We start from the raw sequence: 18,375 nt of genomic DNA on the forward strand, positions 1-18,375 counted from the left end.
TGCCCACACGTTCACCTCCTGGAGGGGACAGCAGCCTCCTGAACTGCACTGCGCTGTGTCGATTCCTCAGTGCTGCAAAGGCTCACCAAGTGCTTTGGGGTCGAATGGAGAGTCCAAAATACAAAGGTGCTGCTCATCCACCTGTGTCCACCTGGAGCCTGAAGCATCAGGAGAGCTCAGTCTGCTGCAATCACTGATAGGATGAACAGAGCCTGGCAGGCCAAGTGACACTTCCATCTTCCTTCTCCTCTCCTTCCACCCACCCGTAAAACCCCAAATCACTCACCTATTTTGCAGCTAGAATAGGCTGCAGCTCCATTTTGAAGACTTCCTTTGCTCAAATAACAAATATTTCCATGGTGCAGTTTGTAACATTAATTTATTGTTGTTCTTTTTCTTTACATGGCAGACAGACAACAGAGCTTTCAGTCTTCCAGAGCAATGTTCAGCATCCAAGCACCAACCAGCTAATACCACGTCTCCACACAGTTTATTTTTCATAAACTTCTCAACATCAGCATTGTCAGGAGAGCACTGCAGAGCTACCGGTGTCAGCCTCGCAAATTCCTACATGCAGAACCTGAGCTTTTTCCCCACCCTCTCCTTGAATTTTCACAAGAACTTGTGATATTAGTCAAGGGCAAAATTTCACGTTTCATCAGCAGGCACGGGGGAGGTTAAAAATTTGCTGCAAAACTGTGAAATTCTGCCTTGGAAAAAAATGGCATACTTTCCTGAATTTACTGTGAAGAAAATATCCTCATCGTTCTAGAGAAATGACACCATTTTGAACTCATTTTTCCTACAAGAAAAATCAACTCCCCCACCCTCCCCAAAAAAATGTGTTTGTCATCTGAGGGAAAATGATGAAAAGTCTGGTGCAACAATGGGTTATTTCTTGTCAGTGGCACAAATATTTTTCTACCACAGCTTAGACTGTAATGGATCTTTCAGATAGACCAGTACAACCTAAAGCTGTGTGCTGTGGTCTCTTGGTTGAGTAACACACATTATAAAACTTTAAAAACGGAGCATTTACAATCAGGGACATAAAGACGTGCTTTCAAAATTGTAAATACATATTTACAGGTTTGTGTGATAAACCAGAATTTCTCTGGGAAAAATGTTCATATAGCACAACAATTTACACACCTCTCTCCTTGAGTTTGTCTGTTGTTATGGTTAACACCACTCTAAAGAAGAAAAACAAAAAAGCAGCAAAAATAAATTGCACAAAAGTGAACTCTAATAACCTCATTGGTATGCCTTAAAGGCACTGAACTTAGCAGCATCCATGCCAGAAATGGATGTACTTCTCTGTACTTCATTCAACTTACTGTCGCTGGAAGTTGAGAGCGTCTCAGAAGAACTGGTTCTTTAAAGTAGGATTTGGGCTGCATGGCAAGAAAGCTCTTCCTCAACAACAGTCCTTGAGTGACCAGTGAAGATTTATACAGTAAGCAGGATCTTCGACAAAACACCTAACACAGCTGCACTGGGAAAATCAAGGGCATATCGAAGTGGTGCTTTAGGACAGAGTATATTGGAGCTGTGTTATATTAGCACTGTATATTCATTTTTCAAATTACCTAGATGCTGTCCAGACACACAGGAAGATAATTCCTGCTCTGAAGAACAGGGTTTACCATACTAATACTAGATGATGAAAGGAAGAAGATAATGTGCAGAGAAAATTAAAGGAAAGATAACGTGCAAAACTAAAGCGAGCCAAACTGATTAGAGAGCTGTATGTGCACGCCAGCTTCTTTGAGATATATATATATGTATATATAAGGCCAGGAAAACTATTTTCTGTGCTTTTTGACCAAGATTTACCAAGCTGCCTAGCAGATTTGGATACTCACTTCCTACTAGTTTTAATGAATAATGAGAATCTCAGTCTTCCAGGCTGCTGTGAAAAAATTCAGCCTTAGTTTGGAATTAGTACATCACATATTTCAAGAGGAAATTATTGCTAGCAAAAAGCTCAAGAGGGGACAAATCCTAGAGACTCTCCACTCTAGGCAAGAGACGGAACAGCCAGCAATGGCACAAGCTCTCCCCACAAAGCCTGCATCTCCATGGTCTCGGTCTCAGACTGGAAACATCATTTCCAAACACGGGAGGGGATGTGGCTTTTTATGGCTCATCTAGTTCTCAGCATCTCAGCCTTCCCCCAACACCACAATTGCACTTAGAAAGCCTCCAATAGGGGTTATCCAAAAAATCTGTAGCTAGGTAATGCAAGGTCCTGAAGACCTTTGCTTTCCAACTCAAACAACATGTAGCTAAGACATTTTTACGGTGAACAAAACCAATAGTTTTTGTTTAAAGCTTTTGTATTCATTTTGAACATTCTGATTTTCATCAAAACTATAAAAAATCAACTGTTTTCAGCAATTTCATACATATATATATTAATATATGTCATATATATATGTAGATATATAAATAATTGATCCTTTTTTGACCTTTTCAGGGTGGTGGTGGGAAGGAGTATCAACTGGGCACTTGTTTTTTCACAACTAATGTGTGCGTACACAGATGTGTGCTTACCTGTGTGGAGTGCAAAGATAAGAAAAGGAATAAACTGACTGAAACAAGGGGGAAATAGGGCAATCAACCCCCTTGGCCTCCTAGAAAAATCCCAAACTCAGACACTACATTAGCAGGGATCCCACAAAAACTGGGCAGAAGGAACCTCTTGGAAGGAATCTCTTGGAGGTGAAATTTACCCGAGCACCCCTGCCAGATGATACACCTGTGATTGTCACATTTTGGAGCAAGAGCCAAGAGACCTCTTTGCACTGCATTTTAGTAACTGACCTATTCTGCAACATTACTGGCTGCCATTCACAGATGTCTCCTTTACAGGACCATTGAAGCTAAGCATGCTTGCATTACAGGTCACAAACACAGAGCTCCGCATTGAAGGAAAATTGTTGCTTGATACTGCACAGCAACATGCGTGTTTGGTACTCTCACTAAATAAATAAATCCTGACTGTACCAAGAGTACCAGGTTGGCAACAAATGTGATGGCAGCTTTTGAGAAACGGATGCTTGTCCCTTTACGAAACTGGGCTATCAGTGCATTTCACAGAGATCACTTAACAGGTGGTCTTCCAAAAAAAAAACGTGGGTCCTGACACACTTCAAAAGCAATGGCATCATGCCCGTTAAAGCTTATGGTACAAAGTCAAGAGACTGGGGTACCCACAGGCTTCAGATGTGGAAACCTCAGCAAAACCTACCACTCTCTTCAGTGGATTTTTGTGGGATGCCCAGTTCTTTACCCGTTAGGATGTAAAGTAGAAACTAAAATGATGTAACAGTCTTTTCAGAATTTAATTGCATAGTATGTTAAACCCCTCTGTGTTCGACCAGAAAGAGGAGACTCATCCAAACCCATCAGCCCTCTGAACAGGGTTAATCTGCCTGCAATTGTCTGAACATTTCTCCATGCTATTCCACTGGCTGTTGACGCGTGGGCTTCACGCGGCAGGGGACACTGGGGAATCACCCTCTCACCAGCATCCACAGTTCATCGTGCTCTGGAGAAGGCAGGAGCCCTGCTCCGCGCTCTCTCCCTCTCTCTCTGGAAGGAAGGACAATATGACACAAGCACGCCATTGCTTCCAGCAGAAGAAACCGCTGTCCCTGCTATCTACTGAGGAACCGGTCTCACCTCATCTGAGAAAAAGCAGGAGAAGATAATGCTTGAGGATTACTTCACCTCACCTTTGCCAGTCAAAAGTTCCTAGTACCTGCAAATACACAGAGAGTTGCATTTAATCAGAGTCAACTTTAAGGCTAAGCAGTCAGAGCATCCACCTGGCTCCTCAGGCAATGAGGCCCCATCACGCCAACTTGGAAGCAGGACGAGGTGTTCAGTGAGTGCAGCACAGGGAAGATGCCTGTGCTTCAACTGCGCTTGGTTTTCCCCTAACTCAATGGTCTACACTACAGTTAGGGACATTAACGTTTCATTAGCAACCACTTCCATTATTTGGGAGCTAGTGAGCTTCAGAATCTTCCTAATGTTTTCCCAAAATGTTCTTTTCAGAATATACTTAACCATTTTAACAAAGAATAAATTTTCAGGCTGAGGTGTCTCAATTTTGCTGGCCATCATTCTCATCTTTAGCTTCATACGGGTAAGTATAACATTCCTGAGGTATTACATTAGTGTAAAAGAGGTGATTATCTACACATTGCCATTGGGGAAACGAAGGATCAGAAGACAAAGTGCCTTTTTTAAAGTTAACCAATGGGAAAATAATTCAGCATCACCTACAACACTGGGCCAGCTCATTAATTTGTCCAAGTTTATATAGCTTCATTACAGCAGTTTGTCTCGCTACAACTCCACCTAGTGCTTTTATTTGTTAGCACAGCACTGCGAAGTGCATTGTAACACTGGTCTTCGAGCTTCTGTCATTCCACCAGAGCAGCCAACCATAATATCTGTAGATCCCAAAGCACTTTACCCTCTGCTGCTCTCAGGTACAAATAGCACTGCTTCCCAGATGGAGACAAAGCCTCATCCTTACAGAAAATATTCAAGCTCAACACATAATCCAGAGGAGCAACACCTCAGGTCTCAAAAGCTCACAAATGGAAGAAAACACTGCTTACATCTTCCACGAGGCTAAGAGCTGACTGCCGTGACAGAGCCTTTTGGTGCAGAGGATGTAAGGGTTACACATCGCTAGAGAAGGCTTTGTCTCTTGCATTGGATTCAGGTGAGCAAGAGGCCCTGTTTCTGCCATAGGGCACCTTGCTATTCCCCTTCACGCTTGTTTTCTCACCAATGACCAGTTACAAGAGCAGCACCACTGTGGGTTTGTAAAGTGCTTTGCAATCCTTGCCCAGAGAAACACAAGCAGGGTGTGTTTGTGACATGCCGTGACCGCGTCGCTGTACCTGTGCAGCTTTGACATGCAGAAGTCTATTCCTTGAAGAAGTGGGATGCAGTGCAGCTGGATTTCTTGCATTGCCTGGTGCTGGTGTTATGAGAAGAGGAGGAGGGACATCTAGAGGCCATGCGGAGTCTGTAACTGTACAAAGAGGCAGGAGAAACTCATACACATTAGGGTACCAGAAAAAAAGAAACAAAACACCAGCATAGACATGCCTGAGGGGCTAGGGGCCCCACAGCAGCTTTGAAACCTAGGAGTAAAGAAAAAAAAAAAAACAAAAAACCTTACACACTTCACTCATCCTCCAAGTGCTTATGAAGGCAAGAGTGTTTTTTTTTTCTTTCTTCTTTTTTTGCCTTGTTCTGAACTTGCTCTGTTAGTTCATTCAGGTAGGAAGTCTCAATGCAAGCAGCCTCCAGCCTCCCACCCACTGTCCTAGTTAGAGAGCCCTCCAACTAGGACAAACGGACAAATCCACAGCTATGTAGAGAACAAGGAGTCAGGTTCATTTTCTCATGCCAGTCCATATCATATTTTTAGATAGATACATACAGGAAAATAATTTTACCGTATATAAGCGCAATACCCCATCTGGTCATTTTACCCAAAGGCAAAGCCTGCAGTACACTTTTGCCATGAAAACACTTATAAATTTGATGAATTACTTTTACAGGTCACTACAGCACGCACTGTTCTGGTGCCTTTATTGCGGATGATACGTTATTTCATTTCTAATTTTAGAATAACTCTAAGAATCCCATCTTTCTTGTAAAGGAAAAGTGAAAATCAGGGATTTTAACTCGGCATTATTACATCCCTATCGATTGTGATTTCAAGAAGAAGCCTGAACGCAAGACAAAGCAAGGAAAATAAAACAGCTTAGGTGTAGTCAAACATACAACCTCAGTTCAAATATACACCTAAGCTAAACTTCCTTAAACTAAAAGAAAAAAAAATCCCCTATTTGTTTATAAAACCTGCAGCTTTGTAGACCCGTGCTTTGGAGCAGTTTGGGCTGTCAGCCCCTGCTCAATGCCTGCAGATGCATGTATGCCCCCCTCACACCTGTGCACCCCCACTCGTGGTAACCGCACGCTTACCTCGGCTATGCAAACTCCTCACATGTCTAACCAAAACCAGCCACTTATGTTCTTCCAAGGGAACATCTTTTGAAATCTAATTTTATTACGTAACGACGCATCTAAGAACACTTGAAAGTTAGGTTTTTCTCCGGGGTAATTTCTGTGTTTGGCGTGCACCCTTTAAAAGACGTTTCAGCTTTTGTTTTGTTACGTGCAGATTTTGTAGCACAGTGGAACTGCAAGTTAGAATTAAAGAAGTGCAAAATTTTCCATTACAACTGAAAAACAAAACCACAGAAATTGTGAAAAGTAAGCAATTCAATCATTTCCAAATTAAAATCTGTGGCTGAAATCATCTGCCAAAGCTTTGTTATTGTTATATGCAAACCATACTCTTCAGTCCTTGTGAATTTAATACTGAAGCCTTTGTCTAGTGTGTAGGAATCAGAAAGTGGTGACGAGGAAGTCAACAAAAGCCAGATTTTGTTGTTCCACATAAAGACTGTTACCAAGGGAAACGGTATAATACCCAAAACAAGTTTAGTTTGTTTAGTTTCAGTTCTTTACTATAACTAGAAAAGAGATTTATTTTTTTTTGTTTTACTTAGAATGTTCCCATTTAAGCAATGTTTAATGTCAAAAAATTAATTATGACTTGTAAAAGTTCTTCTGTAATCAATAACATCTGTGTGTTATTGCATGCGATGAGCAAATGCCTAGATCCTGTGGGAAACAAAAAATAAAAAATAAACAAAACAAGGCCTCAGACACAAAGAGGCAAAATATCTGAGAAAATCTGACCTGTGTTTTCAAACCACTATGCTAAAGAAATCTTTTATCCCCTAATTCCACCCCGCTTTCAAGCCATGGGTCATGGGTTTATTATGGGGAAGCAGGGGATGAGGGGAAGAAGATAAGGAGAGGCTGTTTTACCAAATGGACTGGATAGAAACGGGAACGGAGCCTGTATGGGGTTCTCACTGCTCCCTCTAACCACTCTCCGACCCAAGGCAAAACCTGGGCAGGGCTGAGAGCGTTGCTGTATGACAGCAGGTGGCAAAGCAGGGCCCTCTGCACCTCTATGCCACTCGTGCAGGTTGTAATTTCGGTTTTAAGGAGCCCGATGGGAGCGATGCAGGGCAGCGTGGCTGTCTGAACTCCCTGGGTCAGCAAACCCGGCCTGGCTGGTCTCCGAGGGGGAGGAGAGCTGCAACACCCCCTGCACGGGGGAACGGTTTATTGAGGTCACTATTTTTGGCTCTGTCACTTTGCACCTGCTTTCGCCATCACCAGCGCGGGTGTAACTGTAGCTGGGCGAAAGGAAAGGAATTTTTCAGCACCCTGTGTGGACACAGGCCGGAGCGAGGGGGCTGCGGCCTGGTCCTGCTGCACCACGGCCCAAAACACCAAAGGACAGGCCTGGCCCTGGTTAGCCCTGGTAGGAACAGTCCTTGCTAGGGGGGAAAACAAAAAAAAAAAAAAAGGGAACGGCATCTGAAAAGATACTAAGCTTGCATGAAAAAGGGCACAGAAACTGAATGTTAAGCAACAGGAGGGGTTCGAGAGTTTTCTTTGTCAAGGAGGACTTTTTAATCAGGACAAATAGTGTTGGTAAATGTACTGGCTATACCCTAAATTAAAGCCAAACCAGAAGTTAAACGATACCATTTTTCACATGCAGACAGGGCCTAGAGCTCTAACTGAAAGCACACCCGAGCTGTGGCAGAGAAACAAATCACTGATTTTAGCGAGCCTCACTACAACAATATGCTAACCCCTGCCTCTTATGCTTCCATGCTGAGATCTTACAGTGTTTTGTGGTACGCTTGGTATCATACTCCCCATTTTTGAGGTGCAGAACTGAGTCAGAAGGAAAGGCATTTGCCAAGGTCATCCAGAAGACCAGGAGTCCTAAAGAGGGATTTTTAAGCAAGGTTTGTACCACAGTACAGTGCGATTCCCCAAGCCACGCAGTGTCAACACTTAAAGTTTCACTTCATCTAAAATCCTACAGTCCTACACCCTCCGAGGCCGCTGAGCCTTGGGATTATGCACATGCAGATTTTTAGGCTAGCAAGAATGCCGGATCCTGGCATGCACCCTTCCCTCTGACATTCTTGAAATACATTGGTGTTTCTTATGCAAATTACCTTGTCTTCTACCACACTCGGGCAATTAACATTCTTCCAAGCTGCTAGTTTAGTTCACTAAAAACTTCACAGAAAAAAATAAACCATGTTACTTGTGGGATTGAAGGATTGGAGTGATGTGAGATGGTTGCTGGTCACATCAGAGAAATTCAGTGAGCAAAGTCACAGTGTGCAGTAAGGCGAAGGTAAAAAAAAAAACAAACAAAAAAAAACAACAGGGAATTTAGGTTCACTTTTATACCTCAATTTTATTTTATTTTTTTTCCTCAGGGCTTACACTTCTTTACTCCTAATCTAAAATAATACGCATATGGGCCAGTATTTCAGAATACAGACTCCCTCCAATGATCCTCCTAAGAATAGACATGTCAGGGACATACTCTATTGAAGTGGTTACTATTATTAAATAAAACAATGTCTAAGCTGTCAGAATGACATCTAAAATAATTAACTGCCTGTCTAAAAAAAGATACAGCGGTGTGGATGTGTAAACTGAAATTCCTGGATTTGCAGAATTAGGCTGGGTAACTTGAGGGGCCAGAAGGCAAGCAAGGGGGTGATAAACGAGATTCCTGGGCTTTCGGCTCAGTGAGAACTCAAACAGCATTCTGCTACCCCAGCTGGCATGTACTCTCTTGCACTAGCATATTGCCTAATGGGAAACACAAAACAAGGACTTGGAAAAACATCAACCATCAAATTACATGAACTTTTTTTTTTTTTAAGTGAAAAAGGGCATGGTTTGTGAAAGGAATTTGGTTGAGTAGGATTTTTTTTTTCCCCAGCAAAAAAAAGCCTTGCCTCTCTACATACAAAAAATGGGTGAGCAGAAGACAAAAAGGATCTCAGCATGTACTGCACATGTAATTGCTGAGACTTTGAGAATTACGCGATTTATGAATGTGGTGAAAAAGCCGGATCATGTATCAGGATTTTATCTTGCAATCACATGACACTAAAGGACATAACATGAATATTATGATTTTATGGTTAGGCCTTTCATGAATCTGAGCTGGAAAAACCTGTTATTGAGATGCTTGCATTCTCAACTTTCAAGAAGATACATAGCAGCAGTCTCTAACCACAGCGGTTCAAAGGACAGAATACCTTTAAAGTTGCACTGCTCCCTCACAATAACTCAAAAATTGTTTTGTTGTTACACATATGCTCTGGAGTTCAAGTTTCTTTGTTGTTGACTTAATCCCACTCCCACAGAAATCGTTCTTCAAATCACTGTTACTTTCAGTGATGAACATCAGATTGAGAACTGTTGAAAAAATCTCACACCATGCCAAGAATTCACCTGGGGACTGTCTAAAATTAATGCATCAATACCATTTTAATTAAAAAAACAAATTTATTTATTATTTTTTTTAAAAAAAAAAGGCAACTAGTGATCTGAAGTGCCCCCTAAAATGGATTTGGCCCTGAGGATGGCTACTGAGCTCTTCTGGAAAATCAGATTCCTTGATGACACTTCCAATTGAGCTCAAAGAAATTATTAGTCACTAAGAAATCCAGGTCTATAAATGTAGATGGACAGTATCACTTCAACAATTTATCTTCCTGCCCTTTTAAAGAGGCACAGAGCACTGTGTGAGCCAAAAGGTGAAGAATATTGGATTAAAAATAGCAGTACTCAAATACATCTTCTATACTGTCATGCAATGTAATCTGATGATTTGATTTTAAAAAATGTGTATCTACTGATACACATTTATGACAGGAAAAAGATGAGAAAAATTTATCACACATAGGGAAGGCTGCAGTTGATTTTTATTTAGCTTTATTCTGAAATGTTTTCTCCAAGTGAGTCTCAAGATTACTGAAGGCTAGCAGAACTCGTAAAAGCCCTGTCCTACACATCTCATTGCATGAATCCATACACAAGAAAATGTGCCTTTGATTTGACAGAGATGAGTGAAAGCATCTGCGATAATGAATGGGAAATAAAACTTCAGATTCCAGTGACAGTGAAGTTGGAGAGTACAACTCTTCAAAGCACCTCAGTCCTGGAAGAATGTCTTCCTACCTCCTTTCACACTGCAACGGTTAGCAGAGAAAAACTACCTAAATTAAATGCTAAATAAATCCTAGCACCAAGTTAGAGTGGGAATACAACTAACTGCTACTGACACACGTGCTGCACAAGCGTGAGTTTGCTCAATCTGCCTGAGCTCCCACAAAGCAAATCCCCCACAGAGCAGCTTCAGGGCAGCGCCATGCCCGCAGCTCACCACCAGCCCGGAGGGAGCAGAAGGAGCATTCAGGCTGACTCAGCTCCTTTCTGTTCCCACTTCTGCTGCCAGGCTTCCAAGTGCCCTCAGCAGGTAGCGCATCCTCTGTGATCTCGCCAACATCACTTCCCTGAAAAAGCACTCGCGTTTACCTTACAGTGGGCATTTAACTTCGCTGAGTAGCACTGACTTAACTGCAAAAGGAACTGAGGCAGGCTCTGCAGAAACGGGCCCAGATACCAGAATATTATTCTTCTTTGACTGATGTAAGGCTTTATGAGTGACACAAGTCCCCACGTTGCTGCCCATCTGCAGGGCAGCACACCTCCAGGGGTGCATGGCCACAAGCGCTCCAAACGCTGAGCCTACACTTCTGAGAAACGGAGCATCACCCACCGACTGATCAAAGCTGCTTCTCACAACCCTTTGGCAGTTTCTGGGAGCAGCAGCATCCAAAACATGACTCAGATGACCCTGCTTGGCTTGTAGAATATAAAAGGCTTGCAAAAAATAAGCAAATGTACGTGTACACATACACACCCTGAAGTTCATTGCTGATTCTCGCACTAAGTCCCACAAACCACACTCTAGCCCTGGCTAGGCTAGGAGGATGAACCAGCTACCTATCTCCTCCGAAAAAGCCTCCCTCCAACTTGACGCCTACTCAGGCATCCCTTTCAGTTTCAGTGCTTTGCTGTTTATCTGAAGGGAAAAAAAAAAAAAAAAAAAAAAGTAAGAAAAAAAGTACTAATTCAATGCCCTCTTTCAAATGCATGCTTTCAAAAGCAAAGTGTTTTTAAAGACTAAGATTAGTAAATGCCTGGGTTCAGCACAATGAGGGTGAAAAGCGATGAATTGTGCACGGGAGGCAGCAGTCAGGTGCCCACTAGCAATAGGGCCTCCCTCTTAACTAAGAAAAAGGTTTAGAATTATTTAAAGTGGTTGAAGAGCCTGTGGTCCAGAGACAGTCCCCATGGGACTAACACTCCCGTTCCTTTCTGAGCTCTGGCAGTGCCCTGGTGTTAGACCTTGGATGTTTCACTCCACCTGCTTCCTTTCCCACTCTAATAACCTATTGCCATTTCAGACACCAGCCTGGGGGGGACCCTGTCCTGACTGTAAGTGATGAGCACAGAGGCACAGAGTAGCACTGACCTCAGCTACAGCCAGAGCGTTACCTTGGTATTAATTCCACTCAAATAAATAAATAAATAAATAAATAAATAAATAAATAAATAAATAAAGTTTTGTTTTGTTTAAAAAAAAAAAAAACTGTTACGACATTACCGAAATTGCAAAGTCGAGATCCCAAAGCTTAGGAAATGGCCTCATGTCATTCATGAGTATGAAATAAAGAAACAACTTTAACAGCATTGACATTCTTCTTTCTCTCATTTGATTTGTAAAACAGACCATTAACCACATACTTAATGGATTACACCTTCCTTAAAGTGCATTATTTGCATCTCGTTCTGAGAAAGAATGTTTTTCCTCACCTTCCCACTCTTCCAACATGTATTGGAAGGTCCAACGCAAACCCTCTTTCCCATAGAGCTGCTACTCACATCCAGAGCAGCTCCACCCTACAAATTAAATTATGACATGGGTTCTACAAAGAAAAGAAAAAAAGCAGTATACAACTATATAATACATGTAACATGGCATTCTGGAAACAAATCATGGATTTTATAACAATCTGAATACAACCTTAAAAAAAAATATCTTTTGAACATTTTAATTTGCGTTGTCCTCAGACATCTCTTTTGAGTAGCTCTTAGCTCTCAGTTCACTCAGTCTTGGAATAACTATCCACAAAGTTTAGATGAAACTATCCACTTTAAAGCTTAACTCGGATGATTGTGGCTGTGTACATGGAGAGTTCCCATTAAACTTCCGTAAGATTTGTGCATCAAAGTCTTGAATACTTTGCAAAACTCCAGCTATGGCCTCAAAACACCGAACACAATAGGACATTAACAAATTCTATAATAAGAATTAATATTCTGTTTTTAAATACTGTATCAAGTGGAAATAAAATAGCTTTGCCATTCTGCACTGTATTACTATCAAAGTGTTTTCAGTTATTACTATGAATTTTCATGCTAGTCCCAAGAATTTCTAATTCTTTGCCAGTTTAGTTAAATAAGATGTAAAAGTTTACCTCTTCTACACAGTTCACTTACCACAAAAGCTCAGATCCACAACAGCATGTTCAGAACTTTCTCATAATGAAAAGGAGATAAAGGATAGAAGTAGACTTTCATTTGACTCATGCCAGTCAGCCAGAATCAACATGCAGTCTCCCAAGGTCTCTTTTTAAGGTCATTTACAAGCATTTTGACTGCCAAAGGTTATCATTCAGCTTCTTAGCTGAATTCAAATCCAGTGAAAGCTGGAACTGGCCCCACCACTTTGGGAATGAAATCACAAATCTAAGTGAACATAGCAATATTTGTTTCCACATTTGAACTTGAAAATTTATACACTAAACTGCCAGGGTCTAGTTTTCCATGACATCTCTCTAAAGTAAACTATCAGGAGCTAAACTAGAATGCTTTAAATGGAAAGCTTACTATATAAAATGCTGACAAAACATAGTGAAAGAAATACAAGCCCAAATTGATTATAGGCAGTTCACAGAAAGGGGCAGGAGCTTACAGAGTGGGGCAGGGAATACCACATGCAGGAGACCTGGCTGCATCACCTGGACCGTCTTGTAATGTCAAGGACTCAACACCTTGAAGATATTCTCTGATACAAGCAAGTTGTAACTCCTGCCAACAAACTGGATAATGGAGAAAAACAAAAAGCAAGCCATTTGTTAGCTCTTCCAGCTCCATACATACATTGTTTTTATTAAACTAACTGCATTTGATCCTGACTAGCATGTCACTCTTCATAAACAGGACAAGTTTGTCTTTGTTGCCTGTTTGGATTCATCTCAGGAAATGTCAGTACTTTGTGGGCATCATTACGGCTTTATTGGTGCATTCAGATCATAAAAAGAAAGTTCTAAAAACCATAGAATTCAACGATGCAAATGAGATACAACAGGAATGGTAACTATAAAAGTTGCACTTTTCCTACGTGTGATGAATAGACTAGTTCGGAGTGAAACTTCTTCCTTGAAGATTAGGTCTTTTTTTGGAGTACAGATCTCAATCTTACAGCATTTTGCTTGAGATTTGTTGGGTACGAACATAAGAACCATGTCAGAGTGAGTGGCAACATCTGTGGGACGCAGCAGGATTTAATATCACAGCAGAAAAAAAAAAAAAAAAAAAAAAACAGAAAAGATGATACAATGGGATTTCTGCTGTAATATTAAGCAATGAGGGAAAGAAGCAGGTTTGTTCATTATCAGTTCACTGTCAGACATCCCAAATATATGATCAAAACACTGAGACTGCAGTAAGAGCAAACACACCAACTGGTATTTCAGTTGTCAGTAATGCAAGATGTGAAAAAACTGTTTGAGGCTCAGTTTATACTGTACCTTCAGTAGCTTCAAAATGGGAGTTTTTTTTCTAATGTTTCCTAATTCTTATAAAACGTTCAAGTACAACAACGGATATGTAAAACAAAACATTTCCACTGAAGAAAACATCATAAAACCCAATCAATATTAAACACCTTTACTGGGGCTGTCCTACCTCCTAATAAATATAGTTACTATTGCAAGCTAGACTTCATCTAGCTACAATTCAACTCTTAACCATCTCTGTCACTGCAGCTATCCAGCTGCAGCATACATCATCACAGTGTAGATATGCTTGCATAAACACTCAATGCACAATGTTAAAGTTCTGCATCATTTTACAAGATTTTCCCCTGTTAATTACAATCCAGGGAAAATTCCATTACAGAGAGGATAAGATCTTCGAGGAATGATTTATGTGAGAAAATAAATAAACAGCTCTTACCAAAGAACCTTGCTAAAACAGAAGTATTCCTTTGAATAAACTCACTACTAGAAAGAAAAGGGTTCCTGTAATACAGCTGAGTCTCAGCGATGTTACAATATTCCATCCAACTGCCACACCTATATGGACACGGATGCTTCTGGCCCCGCTGCAGGAGGACGCCACATGCTGTAATTCCTCTTGGTGTTGGAATGTAACATTCTGAAATTCTCAGAGCCAAATTCTTTACGTGTTTTTTTGACTAAACTAGTTCACTAAGCATATAAAAACAGAAAAAGATTACATGTGTGCAATGCTAATTAAACTTTTAAATTAACTATATCCGCAGTAAAGAAGATCAAGAATTAATTGAGATGTGTCAAATTTGTATATATTTGTTTTAGTGAGCTAGGCATAGAAAGCCAAAGGATGCAAGCATACTTAATTCCTTCTAGATGTACAGTCTCATTTTTCCTGGTACATCTGGTTTCCATACAAAACACAGTTTCCCACAAGTTTTTAAAAAGTTTACTTTATTGGTTACAGTTATATAAAATGTGTCATGATAGTTCCATCTAGTTGGTCATTAAGTGCTTGCTTGCAACACCACAGAGACTCTTTGCCACATCTGCAACTTTTATGATGTGCTGCGCGCTGGAGAAATCTCCCTCTTCGGTTGCTTACCTGCACTTAAAGTATCTTCAGCAAGGCTACAATGTTCAAAAGCAATGACAACCCCACTTGTATGTCAAATTGCAATTTTTAATGTTTTCATTAGAATACTCTTTATATCACTCTCCAAAAAAAGAAGAAAAAAAGGAAAAAAAAAATATAACTAACAGCAAACTTTAATACAGGAACATGCTCCGAGATTAACAACCCAAAATGAAAACAAAATGAAATTAATGTAAAATGTAAATCACATATAGTACAATTGAAGTGTCCAAAACAATTTAAATAATTTTAAATATTTTATTTTTTAAACTTGCTACAAATGCTTTATACAATATTTCAACATAAAGTCCCCATAACAGAAATGTAACAAAATGGGAATGATAGTGAAAGTGAAAGTTAAAGTGGCACAAATTCACCAAACAAGTATTAAACTACAAATTTTAAGAGGTAGATTACTTTTTAAGTCAAGAACAAAAAATAAAAGGGGTGGCTGTATAATGAAACTAGTCACTTTCCATCAACTCAGTCATTAATCTTGAAAGCTATATAAACACGAGAAATGGCATTTCCATAAAAAGATGCTTAAGAACAACAGACCAATTTGTTGTTTTAAGTTATTAGATAGAGGTGTAAGACCTTTTAGAGTAATTATATATTTAACTTTCAAAATATACAGGTATGTAGCCCTGGTCTAGCCTTTTTATCAATAAAAAGATACACTGCATTCATTATATATAGTATTTAGAAACTGGTATCGGTATTTCATTGCTATATAAAGTTCTATCTGCAAGTATAAATAGGAATTTGGAAAACTCACAGAACATCCAAATCAGGCTTTTTTCCCATTATATGCTGGTCATTGAAAACACGCATAAAGTGGGGGGAAGGTGGGAAGAAAAGGAAATTCATCATACTAGGTTCCTCTCTACTGTTTAGAAGAAAGGTTTTAGCAGACTTTCTACATGACAGAAGTACTTAGAATGCAGCAACATTTGTTGTCCCTGAATCTCTACTGAATTACTGATAGAACAGGGAATATCTGCTTTGCAAAGTTTACAAGTGACTGCCGTTATGCCATTTGTGAAGGTACAGACAGAACAAGGGATGAAGATTTGGTTTAGATTAATCCCACTTTTTCTTTTCTTTTTTTTTTTTCGGTGTGTGTGTGTTGTTTTTTATTATTATTATTTTTGGTTTGGTGGTGGTGGTGTTTTGGTTCCATTTTGTTTTTAATAGTACCCTTCTCTTATCTGAATCATCGTGAAGCCCAGCATGAGTGTCAGGCACAAAGTAAGTCTATGCCTGACACAGTATTAGCAAGAAGCCTGCAGGCAATTTATGACTGTGAGTCAGCTTCAGCTGGTTTCGCAAGCTTGGTGGACTTCACATCCATTGTCGTAGTGCTTATCCTAAGTTGAGCATGCAACAGCTCTACCATGTCATTAAGGGATTTTTTGTTTTGTTTTGCTTTGTTTTACAGGAGATTCCTAGAAAATAAAAAACAAAAACTGAAGATAAATGACAACACAAATTATTTGTGAGTGGAGTATGTTTACACAGAAAAACGGAAAGGTGAAAAACAAATTTGGAGACAATTACTACATGAAGCAACAATCCTGAATGAATGCTAAGAACTGAGATTTCCTGGGGGGCAAAAAAAAAACAAACATGATGTCTACACAGAGTAGAATCGAAGCTTATGCTGACATTAAATAGTGTACGAAGACAAAAAAAACTCTTTGTACTTGATATAGAAAAAACAAAGGTGATGAGACGATCCAGATTTATGAGCATTATTTCAGGAACAAAAGCAAGAATTCTTCTAGCAAAAATATTCATTAAACCATTAAAGACTGCAAGCTGACAAAGTAAATGAACAATATTTGGGACAGTCAAGGAAATGTTACCCCTAGGTAAATCATTATTTACTCTGAATGCTGTTAACAGTTTCCATATGCAAAGATTTCCAAGCACTTGCTTGCTTTGCTTAAAGGTCAAATGATGAGTTTGGATGGAAAGATGTGTCATTCTGGCTTCAAATTCCACTGATCTGCTCTGGCATCATGTAAGAGACAGCTTCACGCGTAATGCTAAGGAAGCAGCTGAGTAGAATTAAGTAACATGAAGATGATTACGGCCCAAGAGAACAGGCCTGCTCAATGAACGATTCTTGTACTTTAAGGGAATATTCAACACCGTTAGTCTCCGAATTCTAGGAGGAATCTTTTTTTTCCTTCAACGAGTCCTACCTTGGATATTAACCAAGTCAAATCCCCTTCTTTGCAATAATTCTGTTATGTTGTAGATTGACTCTGTAGGAAGCATTTCCTCAAAATTATCACGTAAGGTCTTCACCATAAGAAACACAAGCTGCAAATAGTGTTTTTGACGCTCGCTTCCTGACAAATTCCACTCGTGGACACTTGTGAAAGAGGCTGCCACTTCCACCCCCCTCTCTACTATCAATTGCTTTGGTAACAAATACTACCTTTAGCCATAAACCTGCTGTTAATCACAGCATAGAGTGCAATTAGCAAAAATAAAAGAACCCTTAATTACCACTGAGTTTTGTGGAAGTTACCCAGCAAATCAGACACCTATTTCAAGAAGAGCAGGGCAGGAGCCTGCTAATAGAAATTTGCAAAATACGCTACTGACTACTTAAAAGACTACATGAAGACTTTAAATGGGACTCAGGCACATAGATTAAGCTTTTATTTTTTTTTTATTTAAGTATTATCCTTTCTTGTGATTAAAATGCTTCTTCTGAAAATGAAATAGAGCTTTAGTAATATTTTTTTATACTGAAACATAAGAGCATGATACTTTTAACAAAAATTTACACATTCATGTAACTTTTCTTACACATCTATTTCCCTTATATTAAGTATTTAGAGATCTGACTCAATTAGTATGCACATACAATTTTTGAAGTATGTTTTTTTAATATATGATATGCAGAGAATACTTTTTATTAAAAACCAACATTTCAAATTATTTTAGTAAGAGGGTAAAAATGCAGCCACGATTTTTAGCTTAATGAACCACCATAAACCAAATCTAGAACGATTTTGGGCCACCAAATGCTGCAGAGCAAATACGTAGTCATTGCCTCCAATAACTTTAATGAGTTTAGGTTTATTTGCACTCAGGTGGTGAGATTTTTTTTCCCCAGCATTTTCAATTCCATTTATAATTGAACATTCTCTATACAAATAATGTATTATTTTATGACAATGAGACAAAATGCACCAAGTGTGTACATCATACCTCAGCATGACTGAGCTGCTAACCATGGTTTAGGAAATGCAATCTTCTTTTGTTTTAAATATGAGAAGGAAAAAAAAAAAAGACCAAGAAAATCAGCAAAACAGCAAGCACCATGTTCCTGTTTTGTCTGAACGTCAA

The 18,375-nt window shown here is 39.6% G+C and overlaps 1 protein-coding gene across 11 annotated transcripts in view; it reads right to left on the reverse strand.

Annotated features, from left to right (window-relative positions):
• Positions 1 to 360: 360 nt before the first annotated feature.
• The window catches only part of PRDM2 (PR/SET domain 2), a 70,919-nt gene continuing 52,904 nt past the window's right edge, over positions 361 to 18,375 (reverse strand). For 8 of the 11 annotated variants that reach the window (XM_068658877.1, XM_068658869.1, XM_068658876.1 and 5 more), the window contains 2 exons: positions 4,926 to 5,059; positions 361 to 3,766 (listed from right to left, as the gene is read on the reverse strand). In XM_068658877.1, coding sequence (XP_068514978.1) covers positions 4,951 to 5,059 — 109 coding nt within the window. In that variant the 3' untranslated portion in view covers positions 361 to 3,766; positions 4,926 to 4,950. Of the gene's footprint in view, positions 3,767 to 4,925; positions 5,060 to 16,099; positions 18,284 to 18,375 lie in introns of those variants that run through there. The other 3 variants (XR_011089575.1, XM_068658873.1, XM_068658872.1) reach the window with 3 other exon arrangements.

Source organism: Anas acuta, chromosome 22 (genome assembly GCF_963932015.1).
Source record: "Anas acuta chromosome 22, bAnaAcu1.1, whole genome shotgun sequence".
Classification (NCBI taxonomy): Eukaryota; Metazoa; Chordata; class Aves; order Anseriformes; family Anatidae; genus Anas; species Anas acuta.